Here is a 17,564-nt window from a genome sequence, read left to right on the forward strand (position 1 = left end):
TCACCAGAGCCCGCCGAAAGGCAGGATGGGCTTGCTGGGGCAGGCGACACCCAGGTCGCTACCCCTGACACGGCTCGACCATACAGGTAATTGGGCAAGGAGAGGTACAGAAGGATGAGGCTGTAGTCAAACGTAGCAGAAGGTCAAGGCAGGCGGCAAAGGTTCGTAGTCAAAAAGCGTAGCAGGAAGGTCTGGAAACAAGGGAATGGCAAACAGGCAAAGAGTACGCTTTCTCTCAGGCAAATGGCACTGAAGATCCAGTAGGGAAGTGTGGGAGGTGCAGAGACTTTATTAGTTAGTGTCAGGTGCATACAGTAATTAAGGGCGTACTCAGAGCTCCATCGCGCGTGCGCCCTAGGAGACGGGGGCGCGTGCGATGGGGCCGAGACACATTAGTGGAAGTGGCAGCAGTACAGGGTGAGTGACGGGCCGGGATTAGCATGCGGGCGCGTCCCGTGATGCGCATCCCGGCCCCGCCGGGAGTAGGGACAATGCGCTCATGGCCAACGTGTGCGGCCGGAGCGCAGGCAGTAACAGTACCCCCCCCTTTTGGCCTCCCCCTCCTTTTGCGGCTCAGGAACTTCTTGAGAAGATCTTTGTTCAGAATATTGTCCTGCGGCTCCCAAGACCTCTCCTCCGGTCTGAAACCTTCCCAATCAACCAGAAAAAATCCAAGATTTCCTTTACAACATACACATCTGAGGTTCCGGAGATTGGAGCAGGAAAGATGTCCCTTGGAGAGAAACGGTTGAAGATGGCTGGTTTCAGGAGAGAAACATGGAAGGAGTTCGAGATCCGGAGAGAGGAGGGAATAAGCCACAAGATTGAGCCATTTTTTTACTTTAGAGGGACCCACATAACGAGGACCTAGTTTATAAGTGGGCATCTTAAAGCGGATATATTTAGTAGATAGCCAGACTTTTTCACCAGGAGAATATTCAGGAGGTGGGCGTCTCTTCTTGTCTGCCTGAACTTTCATACGAGAAGTAGCCTGGAGAAGTGAAAGACGTATTTTACGGCAGATGGAAGAAAAATTCCATACATGTTCATCAATGGCAGGAACTCCAGAGGAAGAAGACAATGGATGAGGAGGACGAGGGTGAAGTCCATAGACCACATAGAAGGGAGAAGCACCTGAGGAATCGGAATTCTTATGGTTGTAGGAGAATTCAGACCATGGTAGCAGATCGACCCAGTCATCTTGACGCGCAGAGATAAAATGGCGTAGATAGTCTCCCAAAACCTGATTCACCCTCTCGACCTGACCATTGGATTGGGGATGGTAAGCCGAGGAGAAATCCAACTTGATTTGTAGACGTGAACATAGGGCCCACCAGAATTTAGAGACAAACTGAACCCCTCGGTCGGAAACAATATGGGAAGGGAGTCCATGCAAACGAAAGATATGATGAAGAAAAAGCTTGGCAAGTTGTGGAGCTGATGGGAGACCAGGTAGCGGTACAAAATGAGCCATCTTAGAAAATCGATCCACTACCACCCATGTGACAGTATTTCCTTGGGAAGATGGAAGGTCTGTAATGAAATCCATGGCAATATCAGACCAAGGAAGCTCAGGAACTGGTAAGGGCTGAAGCATACCTGCTGACTTTGAACAGAGAGTCTTGCCCTGGGCACAGATTGAGCAGGACCGAACAAAATCAACAACATCCTTTTTCAAAGTAGGCCACCAGTAATGTCTTGAGATGAGCTGTAGGGTATTACGAATACCTAGATGGCCGGCCAAAAGAGAAGAATGTCCCCATTTCAAGACTCTGAGTTTTATACGAGGTGATACGTAAGTTTTTCCTGGTGGTAGATGTTGGAGATTTGCTAGTGCTGAGGAAATGAGACGCTCAGGCGGGATAATATGCTGTGGAAGGGGTTCACCGTCATGCACATCTGAAGACCTGGAGAGAGCATCAGCTCGGACATTCTTTTCTGCAGGACAGAGGTAAATGAAGAAGTTGAACCTGGAGAAAAATAATGACCATCGGGCCTGTCGTGGGTTGAGACGATGGGCTGACTGAAGATAAAGTAGATTTTTGTGGTCAGAATAAATTGTGACGGGATGTACAGAACCTTCCAGGACGTGACGCCACTATTCTAAGGCCAGCTTGATAGCTAAGAGCTCGCGATCTCCAATAGTATAGTTTCTCTCTGCAGGGGAGAAGGTTTTAGAGAAAAATCCACAGGTTAAAGTTCTCTCTTTAGAAGACTTTTGTATTAAGACTGCCCCTGCTCCTACTGAGAAAGCATCCACTTCCAAGAAGAATGGCTTGCAAGGATCAGGTCCGGATAAAACAGGTGCAGAAGCAAAGGCGGACTTCAACTGTTTAAAAGCTTCTTCGACCTCTGGTGTCCACACCCTTGGATTAGCCATCTTTTTGGTTAGGGAGACGATGGGAGCTACCAGAGTGGAGTAATGAGGTATAAATTGCCGATAGTAGTTGGCAAAACCAAGGAAGCGCTGGGTCGCTTTCAGACCAGACGGTAAAGGCCAGTCCAGAACTGCAGACAACTTGTCGGGATCCATTTGGAGACCTTCACTTATAACAATATAGCCCCAGAAAGGAAGACTGGTCTTTTCAAAAGTGCATTTTTCCAATTTGGCATAGAGATGATTTTCATGAAGACGATGTAAGACTTGGTGGAGATGAGAGCGATGAGATTGAGGATTGAGCGAATAGATGAGTATGTCGTCCAAGTAGACTATGACACAGGAGTAAAGAAGATCTCAGAAAATATCGTTGATGAACTCCTGAAAGACTGCTGGAGTATTACAAAATCCAAATGGCATGACAAGATACTCAAAATGTCCATCGTGGGTATTAAATGCAGTCTTCCATTCGTCCCCTTTACGAATGCAAATCAAATTATGTGCCCCACGTAGATCAAGTTTAGAGACGATTCTGGCACCTCTCAGGCGATCAAATAATTCTGAGATTAGAGGTAGTGGATAGCGTTTCTTCATAGTAATTTTATTTAAACCACGGTAGTCGATACAAGGTCGCAAGGAACCGTCTTTCTTCTCAACAAAGAAGAACCCAGCACCGGCAGGAGAAGAGGACTTTCTGATATACACCTTGCGCAGATTTTCTTGGATGTAGTCTGCCATGGCCTGGGTTTCTGCAACAGACAAGGGGTAAATTCTGCCTCTGGGAGGAGTGGTGCCGGGCAGGAGATCTATGGGGCAATCGTAGGGACGGTGTGGAGGCAATATTGCTGCTTGCTTTTCGCTGAAAACGTCTGCAAAGTCCTGGAGGAAATAAGGCAGTCCAGGCAAGGGTCTAGGAGTTGGTTTCTGCTTAGTAACACGTACATGGATACAATGGCTGTTACAATGTGGACCGCAGCGTAGAACTTCTCCAGTTTTCCAATCCAACTGTGCGGCATGGAGCTGCAACCAAGGTAGACCAAGCAGGAGAGGAGAAGTACAGTGTGGGAGAACGTAGAAGGACAGGTTCTCCTTATGTGAAACTCCGACCTGCATCGAAAGGGGTTCTGTGCGGTATAGCACGGTACAGTCCAGTCTTTCTGCATTTACTGTAGAGATGTACAGGGCTTTCTGAAGGCGGGTCACAGGCAGATGATACTTATGCACCAAGGAGGCGTCAATAAAGTTTCCCGCAGAGCCAGAGTCCAGGAAGGCCAAAACGGAGATGATCTCTTTGGAGGAAAGAAGAAGCTGGACCATCAAATTTAAGCGTGGAGAGGAGGAATTCACACCTATGGAGGACTCTCCTAAAAACCCTAGGTGCGAGCGTTTCTCTGTGGCTGAGGACGCAGAGGACAATCCTTAAGGAAGTGGTCTGCACTGGCACAGTAAAGACAAAGATTTTCGGTTCTTCGGCGAGTCCTTTCCTGCTGGGTCAAGCGAGACAGATCCACCTGTATAGCCTCCACTGCGGTAGGCAACGAAGAAGGTTGGGATGGTCCGTGGAAGACGTGCCAGACGAGGAAAGCGCCGAGGTCGTGCAGAATCCCTTTCTTGTCGTAATTCCTTTCGTTGCTTGGAGAAATGGATATCTATCCGGGATGCCAACTGTGTAAGTTCATTCAAGGTAGACGGCAATTCCCGGGCTGCGAAGACATCCTTAATTTGGCTAGATAATCCTCTCTTGAAGGTAGCGCAGAGAGCTTCATTATTCCAGGACATCTCCGACGCCAGGGTTCGGAACCGGATGGCATACTCGCCAACAGTGGAGTTGCCCTGAGAAAAATTCAGCAGAGCCATCTCTGCGGAGGAGGCTCGAGCAGGTTCCTCAAAGACACTGGGGAATTCGGTCAAGAATGCCTGGAGATTAGTGGTGATGACATCACTGCGATCCCACAGTGGGGTTGCCCAGGCCAAAGCCCTTCCAGACAGGAGACTAATGACGAAAGCCCCTTTTGCACGTTCCGTGGAGAACTGGTCCACCATGTGTTCAATGTGCATGGAGCACTGTGTCACAAAACCACGACAGGACTTGGGATCCCCCTCATATTTCTCTGGAAGCGACAAATGGAGTTTGTTTCCGGAGGAAACTGCAGAAAGCAACTGCTGCATCATGGCGGTTAGCTGGTTGAGCTGCTGTGCCTGCTGGGCCAACTGCTGGGACTGAAGCGCCACGATAGATGCAAGATCTGAGTTATCAGGCAGAGGAACCCCAGTTGTATCCATGGTCAGATCTTGCTGTCACGCACCTGGGTGGAGACTCTCACGGAGCTGGAAGTGGATCCTCCAACTGTGTGGCTGATGACTCGGACCGTATCGGGGAGCGGAGACTAAGGTGCCGCTGGTTTTCACCAGAGCCCGCCGCAAGGCAGGATGGGCTTGCTGCGGCAGGTGACACCCAGGTCGCTACCCCCGGCACGGCTCGACCACACAGGTAACTGGGCAAGGCGAGGTACAGAAGGATGAGGCTGTAGCGTAGTCAAACGTAGCAGAAGGTCAAGGCAGGCGGCAAAGGTTCGTAGTCAAAAAACGTAGCAGCAAGGTCTGGAAATACAGGAAAGGGTACGGTTTCTCTCAGGCAAATGGCACTGAAGATCCGGCAGGAAAGTGTGGGAGGTGCAGGGACTTTATTAGTTAGTGTCAGGTGCATACAGTAATTAAGGGCATACTGACCCTTAAAATCTCAGAGCTCCGTCGCGCGTGCCCTAGGAGGCGTGCACGATGGGGCCGAGACACAGGAGTGGAAGCGGCAGCAGTACAGGGTGAGTGACTGGCCGGGATTCACATGCGGGCGTGTCCCTCAATGCGCATCTCGGCCCCGCCGGGAGTAGGGACAATGCACTCACGGCCGACATGTGCGGCCGGAGCGCAAGCAGTAACAGACTGCAAAAGTCAATTTATTATACCAACTTTCAGACTCACACACTGATTCTACAAATAGGTTATCAATCAGTTTTCCTTTAAAGCACCTTAAAAGACAAAATTTACTAAATGAATCTGGCAGCAGGAAATATTATAAAATACCAAATCAAATATGACTCACTTGTTAAATCGGCTGCTGCTTCAACACCAAGGCCCTGCCTGCTGCATCAATGATGTGTGTCTTTTTTAAGAACATTTCCTGCTTCAAATAAATTTCCTAAACAGTCAGATATCCCTTTTAATTTTACATGATTTCCACAGAAAATCAGTATTTTGTGTAGAACGCTTTAGTATTTTATATTTTTTTTTTTACCGTTGACTGGACAGACCTTCACAGTTTTTACTTTACACTACAATGATTTTACTTTCTTGCAGAGAGACTTTTCTGTTAAATCCCATCCCTAATTTGCACTTATTCCTTTATGGTTCAGGTCATTATCTTGGTGGATAGTAAGTCATTTAAAGAGGTTTTCCAGGACCTGATTTGTAGGGTGCTGACTAGACATGAACGAATTTTAGAAAAATTTAATTCGGACGATTCGCTGAATTTTCCCAAAAAATTTGGTTCGGTCGGGATTTATTTGCACTGAATTGCTATAAAAAATGGCTATTTCTAGCCTACAGAGAGCCTCAATAGGGGTGCAGAGCACTTTGCCTTGCTGTAACACACATAGGGTGTGTTCTGGGTTAGTGAAATAATATTCTTATTCAGTATGACATGCAGATCAGAGGCGTCACTATTAGAATCACTGTCGCAGAGCAGACACAATGACAGAGCCTGGAGGTGACATCAGTATGAGGAGACCATATAGTGGCTGGCTGACACAGCGAGGAGGTGGCGGCAGCATAAGGAGAACATATAGTGGCTGAATTACACAGTGTGGAGGTGGAGGCAGCATGAGGAGAACATATAGTGGCTGAATTACACAGTGTGGAGGTGCCGGAGGCATGAGGAGACCATATAGCCTCAATTGGGGTGTAGAACACTTTGCCTTGTCCTAACACGCATAGGCATAGGGAGTGTTCTGTGTTAGTGAAAAAATACTGTTATTCAGTATGACATGCAGATTACAGGCATCGCTATTAGACTCACTGCCACAGAGCGTCTTGATGTGGTAGCAGTGAGACCATATGGCGTCAAAATTGAAGAGAATAAAGAGAATTTTTATGTAAATTTAATTTAATTTAATTTGAATTTATTTACATTTTTTGAGTACCCATTCTGGTGAGCATCGAGCTGGTGGTCCTTCACTAGGTGAGATGCCACCGGTTCTAGCCCTTGCTTCTCAGCGCCCTTACTGTGAAAGTGCAAATGTTTCATTTAATTAGTTATGGTTCATTGTTATTGCTCTATCGATTTTTTTAAATTGAAATTTAAGATTTTATAATAAAATGCGTGGTTACAAAAGACCAAATCCATCAAGGAGTCACATGTCACATGGCGGCACAATGACAAAGCCTAGAGGTGGTAGCAGCATGTGGAGACCATAATCCGGCAGAATGACACAGCCTGGAATTGGCGGCAGCAAGAGGAGACCATAGGGCCTCAAAATCCCTAAGATAGAAAGAATGAATTTTCTAATTTAAATTGAAGATTTATGGTAGCTAGTGCTGCCATAAAAATGTTTAGGTAATGTTCCAGCAGCATGAGGAGACCATATAGTGGCTGAATGACACAGCCTGGAGTTGGCGACAGCATGAGATTAAAAGATTAATTTTTTAATCTTAATCTAAGATTTGTGGTAACTAGTGGTACCTTTAAAAATTTTAAGTAATGTACAAGCAGCATGAGGAGACCATAAAGTGGCAGAATGACACAGCCTGGAGGTGGCGGCAGCATGAGGAGACCATATAGTGGCTGAATGACACAGCTTGGCGTTTGCGGCAGCATGAGGAGAACATATGGTGGCTGAATGACACAGCCTGGAGGTGGCGGCAGCATGAGGAGAACATATTGTTGCACAATGAGAGAGCCTGGAGGTGGCAGCAGCAGCATCAGCAGTCCTGAAAGTGACCCGGTGGCAGAGGGTGGGTGGCAATACCAGTACCCGGTGATGATGGTGGGTGAAAAAAGGTCTGATGCAGAGGAATGTTTGTAACTGGGGAGCAGCGCCTTAAATCCGTTTTGCACTATCCATATTTGTGAAGTGTTGGTGTGGCACCATGGTCAATCTACTCTGATGCATCAGGCATTGGTGGGTGGAAATCCTGGCTGATCCAGGCCTGATTCATCTTCACAAAGGTCAGTCTCTCCACATTTTTCGTGGACAGACGAGTTCTCCTTGGGGTTACTATGGCCCCGCTGCACTAAACACCTGCTCTGATGGCACACTACTGGCAAGGCAGGACAGCTTTTCCAGGGCAAACTCTGATAGTTGTGGCCACAAATCAGGTTTGGCTGCCCAGAAGTCCAGCAGATCTTCAAGGTGTTTTGGCATGGTCATGTCGAGGTATGCCACCACCTGGTGGTTCAGGTCCTGCTCCAGGTCTACCTGCTGCTGATGAGTTGCTTCACTATGCGGGTGAAGAAAGGTACTCAGCAGCAACTGTAGACTCAGGCTGCTGCTGATGGAGCTGGTACTGCTCCAGCCACTCCACCCCTCCCCAGCAGCCATGGCAGTGGAAGGTGAGTGCAGGCCCCAGGAGTCAGACCTGTGAGAGGATGGACGATGGCGCCGATAGGCATCAGCCAACTGACTAAGTAGGATGTCTCTGTAGTAGGTCAGTAAATCTTCTCTCTCAGTGGGTGTAAAAAAAAGGCCCCCATTTGGTGCTGGAAGCGAGGGTCCAATAAGGTCGAGAGCCAGAAATCATTTTGCTGCCAAATGGTGACGGAGCCGAATTTGGCGGTAACTACGCAAGCAACTGAGCATGCATCGCGCCATTTGTGCAAGTGACTCGGAGGGACTCTTTCTAGTCAGATGACTAGAAAAACTGCCAATTTCACGAAACCTAAACTGTAGCCACTGTGCCCCTCCCCTTCCTCCTCCTCCAGTTCAGATCCCACAGGGCTCATGTGGCAGAAAGATGTAGGCGCCACATCTCCAGTGTCCTGACCAGCCATCATTTCCAACACGTGTTGTAGGAAATGAAGCAGTGGAATGACGTTGTTCATCCCATAATCCTGATGACTGACTAATAATGTGGCTTCCTCAAAGGGCCTGAGCCAATGGCAGATGTCACGTATGAGTTACCACTGGTTGACATTGAAGTTACATAGGGGAGTCCCCATATCCGCTTGGATTATCAAGAAATCGGTGATGGCTTTTCTCTGTTCGTATGGTCATTCCAACATATGGAGGGTGGAATGCAAACGTGTAGCAATGTCGCAAATCAGACTATGTTGGGGGATACCGTTCTGAAGCTGCAGCTCAAGGAGGGTGTGCTTTGCAGTGTACACATGGCTGAAGTGCATGCAAAGTTTCCTTCCCATTGTTAGGATGTCTTGCAAATGGGGGAAACACTTCAGGAACAGCTTGACAACCAGATTGAACACGTGTGCCGTTGTCACGCGTGCCGTTGTCAGTCACCATGGTTCCCATTTCCAATTTTCGTGGAGTAAGCCATGCTCCGATTTCTTTATGAATGACTTTTAGCAGTTCCTCCCCTGTGTGACTCCATTCTCCAAGGCAAACTATGTGAAAAACAGCGTGACAACGCTGTGCCCTGCACACATGGTATGCTGAAGGGGCACTGAGACTTGTCCGTGCAGTGGAGGCTGAGGACACGGTGGAGGATGAGGCGACGGAATCACACACTGTCACAGGACCAATGGCCTGAGAGCGTGGATGAGGAAGCGGCGTGATCTGTCCATGTTGTTGTTGTGACTGTGCAGGAACCACATTCACCCAGTGGACCGCAAAGGACATGTATTGTCCCTGACCATAGTTACAGCTTCATACGTCGGTGCTGCCATGCACTTTGGTACACACCGACAGGCTCAAAAACTGCCCCACCTTCTCTTCCACAAAATTGTGCAGGGCTGGTATTGCCTTCTTCCCAAAGAAATTATGGCTTGGGACTCTCCACCTTGGCTCGGCACAAGCCATCATTTCTTTGAAAGGTGAGTCCACCACTTGAAAAGGGAGAAACTGCAGCACCAGCAACTTGGACAGGAGCATATCCAGCTTCTGCACCGTTGGGGGCTCATACTGTTGTCTCTTGGACATGCCTTCACTGATGGATTGCTGGCGGAATGACTGACTCAAAGTAGGAGGAGCAGGAGCATCAGGAGAGACATAAGATGGGTATGACACATAGCTCCCTTCAGCTGAGGTGGTGGAACCTTGGCTGGCTGAAAGAGGGAGCTGCGTGCCACTGGGTGATGAAGCAGGCTGGATGCAGGACAGTGGTGCCAACATTAGGACCCTGGCCACGCTTCACCTTCTACCGACACATCTTGCATGTTGATGTTGCTATGTTAACCTCCTCTGGATGCTTGAGGAAAAACTTTCATACCACCGAGTAGCTGATTTTCCCACCAACAGTCTGCACTAATTGACTGCTACTGCCACCGTCTCCAGGAACCGCTGTTCCACTACCTCCCAGGAAGGAAGGCTGACGCAAAGCAGGTGGTCACCCCTAGGCACATTAGGCTCCAGAATCTCCACTTCTGCCACTATGCTCACTGCCAACCACACTACCACCTTGCTGGCTCAGTTGCTGCCTCACGGGCAACCTGCAACCCTCTTCTCCTGATGATGATGATGGCGATGAAGCGTAGGAAGCGGCAGATGTCTCCTCCACTTCTTGGCTGGGCAGTAGTTGCTGACTGTCCTCTATTAGATCGTCCTCACTGAATAGTGGAGCTGAACCCACAGCATAAGATACTTCTGTACGGGAGGGAACAGCATAGGACCGAGGCAATGGGAGGACAGGGACTGCTCCTGGGCCATGCCAACTGATGGTTGTGTATGAGCAACCCACCGACTGTTGACTGGGGGTATGAGATGTCACTTGTGATGAAATGAATGACTGTGTTAACCAAACAATGATGGCAGATGGGTTGCTGGTCGAGACACGACCGCTAGCTGATACGGGGAGATCACTTGCCCCCTTGCAACTCCTGCTGCCACTTGCCCCTAGTTTGCTGCGACATCTGCCTGAAGGATTTAGGCCTCTGCCACTCCTCTGTGCATGTCCTGGCACTTCTCTGCCTGATATACTTAGTGCGTATGTGAGGGGATTACAATACGCTTCACTGCGCTTAAAACATTATTTGTCTAGAACAGCAACAGGTGTGTACTTTTGGCTGGCCTATTATATAGGCCTGTGACATCACAGGGGTGATTGGCTGCTGATAGGCTACATCCTGCATGTGATTCAGGGTCACCCCGCCTACCCTTGTTCCCACCTTCCCAGGATTCCTTGCCCCATGTCCTCACATGTGGATCCGCAATTTTTGATGTCCTGGAGCCTGGACCACACTAAATGGAATTTAATGAAGCCATTCGCGTGAATTGCAGCGATATTTGCATACGTTGCAAATCATTTTTTTTCTGAAACTTGTAACGAATTCGGATTCGTCACATTCGATTCGCTCATCCCTAGTGCTGACACTTTTTCACCCCCGCTAATCAGCTGTTTGGTGCTTCACTCTTCAATGTGAATGGGGTCAGAAGCCCTGTGTCATTCATTGGTGGTTTTGGCAAATGCAGTTCAGCTGCCATTACTGTCGACATCGAACCGATCGGGGATTGATGTCTTATGTGTTTAGTCCGGGAATATCCCTTTAATTCAAGTGAATTCTGACCACTATTTTTATGTATTTATTTTTGCTGCATTTATTTTACTATGTGTCTTTACACGTTACATGTGTTTTAGTGGTATGTGAGTGAGTTACATCAAAAAGCTGAAATCTGTTCTTATCGGACTATATAAACTTTTTCTACTGGATTTTTCTAACACTACCTTTTTGACAAACCATTTATGAGTAAACTTATCTTCTATTACCCATGTTGTTACTGGCAAAGCACCTAAGCTACAATTAGGTCATGTTCACGATTTTGTCAGGATATAGGCATAGAGTAGAGGTTTAGCAACATTTACATTCTGTTTGTAATAAAAAAATAAACATCTACTCAACTCTCGCCGGTCCTCTGTCCCAGTGCCATCCCCGATGTGCTCCTCTTCCTAGTTTCCTGTGGTCAATACTTCACACTGCGGCTCAGAGAATTGTTGTCGGCAGTGATGTCCCATCTCAGCCATTGACTCGCTGAACAGCAATGTGATGTATTGAGCCCTGGCACCAGGAAGAAGACTGGTGCCAAGGCTCAGTACATTCCAATGCCGCTCTGCCAATCAAAGGCCAATGTAAGAAATTGCTGCAGTCAACAATTCCCTGAGCCGCAGAAGGACAATTGACCACAGGGAGCCAGGAAGCAGAGCACATTCTGGAGATCACAGTGGGACAACGGAGGCATCAGGGAAAAACAGGAGGTAGGTAGGTGTTTGTTTTTTGTTTTTTTTAATGGACAGAAGAGGAACATTGCTGAAACACCCTCCCACCCTATAAATACTGACTACTATTCTACCTGGATACCTGGAATGCAAGTGAATGTGGTATTTCATTTTATTTCTGGGAAGTAACTATAGGGAATGCAGAATGTGCAGTTCCATCTGGGCCCTGAAGCCTGTGGGCTACAGCTGTCACTCAATAGTTAAATTCAATCTATAGTGATACAAAAAGTTGCAGTGTAGCCTTCAAGTTGGTAAATCTATTGTTGTTAGTGTGTCTGGAGTTTGTTTATTCAGTATCTTTATTGTATTTTTGACTGCCTAAAATATAAATAGACTGCCACAATAAATAAAAAAAATTAGAATAGTCTGTGTATGTTTACACTATTCTAATAATTGCTGTTGTTGTTTTAGACAAATAAAAATTCAGCAAAATATAATTCAATTGTAGTGTGTGAATACAGACTAATAGATAAATTATGCTACTTATATCGTTAAGGGAAAGTAACAGAGGGTTCACCTGAACAACATCCAATACACAGGGTTTTAATGCAGGTGAACTGGATTACAATGCGTTATTACTTATACAGATCCACGGTCCGGTACCAGAGATACCCTTTGTATTAGCTGGTATTGCTAATGTGAAAATGGCTGGCTTTGTTCTATGGATGTGGGATCTGGTATGCCCAGCTTTCCTGCCTCAATTCCCTTTGCACTGATAAGCCTGCCTATCTCATGAATATTCATGGGACCCCTTCCCCCATGTGAGCAAGAGGGGGCGAGTATATTGGTGCAGAAGGGATGGAAAGCTGGGTATATGAGCCCCCCTCCATTGCGCAAACTGGACCGTGGATCCTGGTAAGTGATACCTCATCATAATCCAGTTCACCTGCACTATAACCCAATGTATTGGGTTTAGTGCAGGTGAAAACTCTGTCAGTTTCCTTTTAAAACATTTTGACATGAAATTAAATTTAAATGACTATTTATGAATGTATGGTAAATAGTAATAATATGTTTTTTGTTAATTAATTAGATAAAGAACTATGGTTTTCCACATGATCTTACATTCTCTCCAAGGGAATGCATACAACTATATGACCTCATGGAAGCTGCATGGCCAACAATGTCAAACCTAAAGGTAGGATTTCAGTCTTTACAGAGCCTGATCAATCAATAAACTGACATATATAGACTGTGCGTGTATTTAAAATAGGATGGTGAGGTCCCTCCATTTGCAATGACATCAGAGTGACGGCATAATCAGCGATCAATTAGAGCTTATTGACATCAGCTGTGTGTTTGGAGTCGTCCTGTTGCAGAATACAAATCTGGAGCCAATCATGCTTGAAACTTTTGTACAGTATATTAATCTTTGACATTCCCTGGAAAACCCCTTTAATTTTAAAGGTCATTATTTGCATAAAAACAGCTGTCAGATCTTCTGATCTGCATTCCTGTGTTTTCCTTCCATCTTCTGATGATGTCTGCTTCCCGTTAAAGGGGTACTCCGGTGGAAAACTCTTTTATTTTTTTTAAATCAACTGGTGCCAGAAAGTTAAACAGATTTGTAAATTACTTCTATTTAAAAATCTAAATCCTTCCAGTACTTATTAGCTGCTGAATACTACAGAGAAAATTATTTTCTTTTTGGAACACAGTGCTCTCTGCTGACATCATGACAACAGTGCTCTCTGCTGACATCTCTGTCCATTTTAGGAACTGTCCAGAGCAGCATGTTTTTGATCGGGATTTTCTCCTACTCTTAAAATGGACAGAGGTGTCAGCAGAGAGCACTGTAGTCATGATGTCAGCACAGAGCTCTGTGTTCCAAAAAGAAAATAATTTCCTCTGTAGTATTCAGCAGCTAATAAGTACTGGAAGGATTAAGATTTTTTAACCCCTTAAGGACTCAGCCCATTTTGGCCTTAAGGACTCAGACAATTTAATTTTTACGTTTTCATTTTTTCCTCCTCGTCTTCTAAAAATCATAACTCTTTTATATTTTCATCCACTGACTATTATGAGGGCTTGTTTTTTGCGCAACTAGTTGTCCTTTGTAATTACATCACTCGTTTTACCATAAAATGTATGGCGCAACCAAAAAACACTATTTTTGTGGGGAAATTAAAAGAAAAACGCAATTTTGCTAATTTTGGAAGGTTTCGTTTTCACGCCGTACAATTTACGGTAAAAATGACATGTGTTCTTTATTCTGAGGGTCAATACGATTAAAATGATACCCATTATTACGTACTTTTATATTATTGTTGTGCTTAAAAAAAATCACAAACTTTTTAACCAAATTAGTACGTTTATAATCCCTTTATTTTGATGACCTCTAACTTTTTTATTTTTCTGTATAAGCGGCGGTATGAGGGGTCATTTTTTGCGCCATGATTTTTACTTTTTTTTTAAACCACATTTGCATATAAAAATTTTTTAATACATTTTTTTTTTTTTTAAATAAAATGTATTAAAAAAGTAGCAATTTTTGACTTTTTTCTTTTTTACGTTCACGCCGTTCACCGTACGGGATCATTAACATTTTATTTTAATAGTTTGGACATTTACGCATGCGGCGATACCAAATATGTCTATTAAATTTATTTTTACGCTTTTTGGGGGTAAAATAGGAAAAAACGGACGTTTTACTTTTTTATTGGGGGAGGGGATTTTTCACTTTTTTTTAACTTTTACTTTTACATTTTTTTACATTTTTTTTTACACTTGAATAGACCCCATAGGGGACTATTCATAGCAATACCATGATTGCTAATACTGACCTGTTCTATGTATAGGACATAGAACAGATCAGTGTTATCGGCTATCTTCTGCTCTGGACTGCTCGATCTCAGACCAGAGCAGGAGATGGTGGGAGCCGGAAGGAGGAAGGTGAGGGGACCTCTGTGCGGCGTTCTGAATGATCGGATCCCCGCAGCGGCGTTCTGAATGATTGAAATTGCGTACTGCCGCAGATGCCGAGATCTGTATTGATCCCGGCACCTGAGGGGTTAATGGCGGACGCCCGTGAGATCGCGGGCATCGGCCATTGCCGGCGGGTCCCTGGCTGCGATCAGCAGCCGGGATCAGCCGCGCATGACACAGGCATTGCTCCGATGCCCGCGGTTATGCACAGGACGTAAATGTACGTCCTGGTGCGTTAAGTACCACCGCACCAGGACGTACATTTACGTCCTGCGTCCTTAAGGGGTTAAAGGGGTACTCCGGTGAAACCTTTTTTCTTTTAAATCAACTGGTGGCAGAAAGTTAAACATATTTGTAAATTACTTCTATTAAAAAATCTTAATCCTTCCTGTACTTATTAGCTGCTGAATACTACAGAGGAAATTATTTTCTTTTTGGAATGCTCTCTGATGACATCACGACCACAGTTCTCTCTGCTGACATTATTATAATAATAATAACACTTTATTTATTGTTCTCCTTAGTGGGATTTGAACCCATGTCCCCAGCACTGCAAGGCAGCTGTGCTAACCACTGAGCCACCATGCTGCCCTTAGCATACATCTGCTATGCATGGTTGCTAAAATGGACAGAGATTTCAGCAGAGAGCACTGTGTTCGTGATGTCATTAGTGTTCCAAAAAGAAAGGAATTTCCTCTGTAGCATTCAGCAGCTAATAAGTACTGGAAGGATTAAGATTTTTTAATAGAAGTAATTTACAAATATCTTTAACTTTCTGCCACCAGTTGATTTAAAAGAAAAAGGTTTTCACCGGAGTACCCCTTTAAGGACCCGCGGTTTTTCCTTTTTTGCCTTTTCGTTTTTTCCTCCTTACCTTTAAAAAATCATAACTCTTTCAATTTTGCACCTAAAAATCCATATGATGGCTTATTTTTTGCACCACCATTTCTACTTTGTAATTAAATCAGTCATTTTACTCAAAAATGCACGGTGAAACAGAAAAAAAATCATTGGGAGACAAAATAGAAAAAAACCACAATTTTGCAACTTTTGGGGCTTCTGTTTCTACGCAGTACATTTTTGGTAAAAGTGACACCTTCTCTTTATTCTGTAGGTCCATACGATTAAAATGATACCCTACTTATATAGGTTTGATTTTGTCGTACTTCTGGAAAAAAATCATAACTACATGCAAGAAAATTAATACGTTTAAAATTGTCATCTTCTGACCCCTATAACTTCTTTATTTTTCCATGTATGGGGCGGTATGAGGGCTCATTTTTGGCGTCATGATCTGAAGTTTTTAGCGGTACCATTTTTCCATCGATAGGACTTATTGATCGTTGATTGATTCATTTTTTTTATATAAAAAGTGACCAAAAATGCACTATTTTGGACTTTACAATTTTTTTGCGCGTACGCCATTGGCCGTCCGGTTTAATTAACAATATATTTTTAGTAATTTTATTTTCATTTACACTGTTTTTTTTTAAATGGGAAAAGGGGGGTGATTCAAACTTTTATTAGGGAAGGTGTTAAATGATCTTTATTCACTTTTTTTTCACTTTTTTTTTTGCAGTGTTATAGCTCCCATAGGGAGCTATAACACTGCACATACTGATCTTTTACATTGATCAGTGGTTTCTCATAGGAAACCACTGATCGATGATTCTGCCGTTGACTGCTCATGCCTGGATCTCAGGCACTGAGCAGTCATTCGGCGATCGGACAGCATGGAGGACCCTCCGGCTGTCATGTTAGCTGTTCAGGATGCCGCGATTTCGCTGCAGCAATCCCGAACAGCTCCTTGAGTTAACCGGCATTGTTTTACTTTCACTTTAGATGCAGCGTCTAAAGGGTTAATAGCGCGCGGCATCGCAATCAGAGCCGCGCGCTATTAGCCACGGGTCCCGCCTGTTGTTAGAGGCGGGGGCCCGACCCGCTATGACCCGCTATGGCCCCGCGTTATAGAACAGGAGCGGACTCATGACGTACGTCATGGGTCCTTAAGGGGTTAATAGAAGTAATTTACAAATCTCTTTAACTTTCTGGCACCAGTTGATAAAAAAAAAGTTTTCCACCGGAGTACCCCTTTAAGCCAATCACAGGGCAGAGTGGGGAGCAGGTCATCACTGAAAGCTGGCAAAATGGGAGCACAGAATGCTAGAAGATCTGACAGCTGCAGCACTGAGGGAATGATAATGTTAAAATTAGGTTTGTGCATCGTGTGTTGATAATTTATCTCAATTGCAAAAGAGCAGTAAAAATATCTTGCAGCAGGGATCAAGATAACACTGGCTACATCTGTATATTGACCCCTTAAAGGGGTTCTCCGCTGCTAGACATCTTTTCTCTTATTCAAATGATAGGGAATAAAATGTCTGATCGTGGGCGTCCCGCAGCATGCAACATTTTAAACAGGCGCCAGGTTTCGGCGGCAGTGGTTGTGACATCATGGACACGCCCCTTGTGACGTTGCAGGGGGCGTTGGCATGATGTCGCGATTACGGCCGCCTGCTCCAAGCATTCTGAAGAAAGTGTTCAGAACTCTGCGGCATGGGAATACCCCTTTAAGGGCCAGACCTGCTTTGACCTAGCCCAATGACTGAGCCCAATTTTTCAAATCTGACATATCTCTTTATGCGGTAATAACTTTGGAATGCTTTTACTTGTTGAAGTGATTCTAATATAGTTTTTTTTTTTTAAACTTTATGTTAGTTAATAACTTTATGTTAGTGGTAAAATTATGCAATTTTTTGTTAAAAAAAATTAAAAAGATAATTAGCATTTTTCTAAATTCTCTGCTTATGGCTAGAACTCCACT

The 17,564-nt window shown here is 45.0% G+C and overlaps 1 protein-coding gene across 2 annotated transcripts in view; it reads left to right on the forward strand.

The window, feature by feature from the left end:
• The window catches only part of DDX60 (DExD/H-box helicase 60), a 222,710-nt gene that overhangs the window by 104,334 nt on the left and 100,812 nt on the right, over positions 1-17,564 (forward strand). For both annotated transcript variants that reach the window (XM_056561070.1, XM_056561079.1), the window contains one exon: positions 12,849-12,953. In XM_056561070.1, the coding sequence (XP_056417045.1) occupies positions 12,849-12,953 (105 nt within the window). The remainder of the gene's footprint in view (positions 1-12,848; positions 12,954-17,564) is intronic.

The sequence above is a fragment of the Hyla sarda genome, chromosome 1 (genome assembly GCF_029499605.1).
Source record: "Hyla sarda isolate aHylSar1 chromosome 1, aHylSar1.hap1, whole genome shotgun sequence".
NCBI classification, from domain to species: Eukaryota; Metazoa; Chordata; class Amphibia; order Anura; family Hylidae; genus Hyla; species Hyla sarda.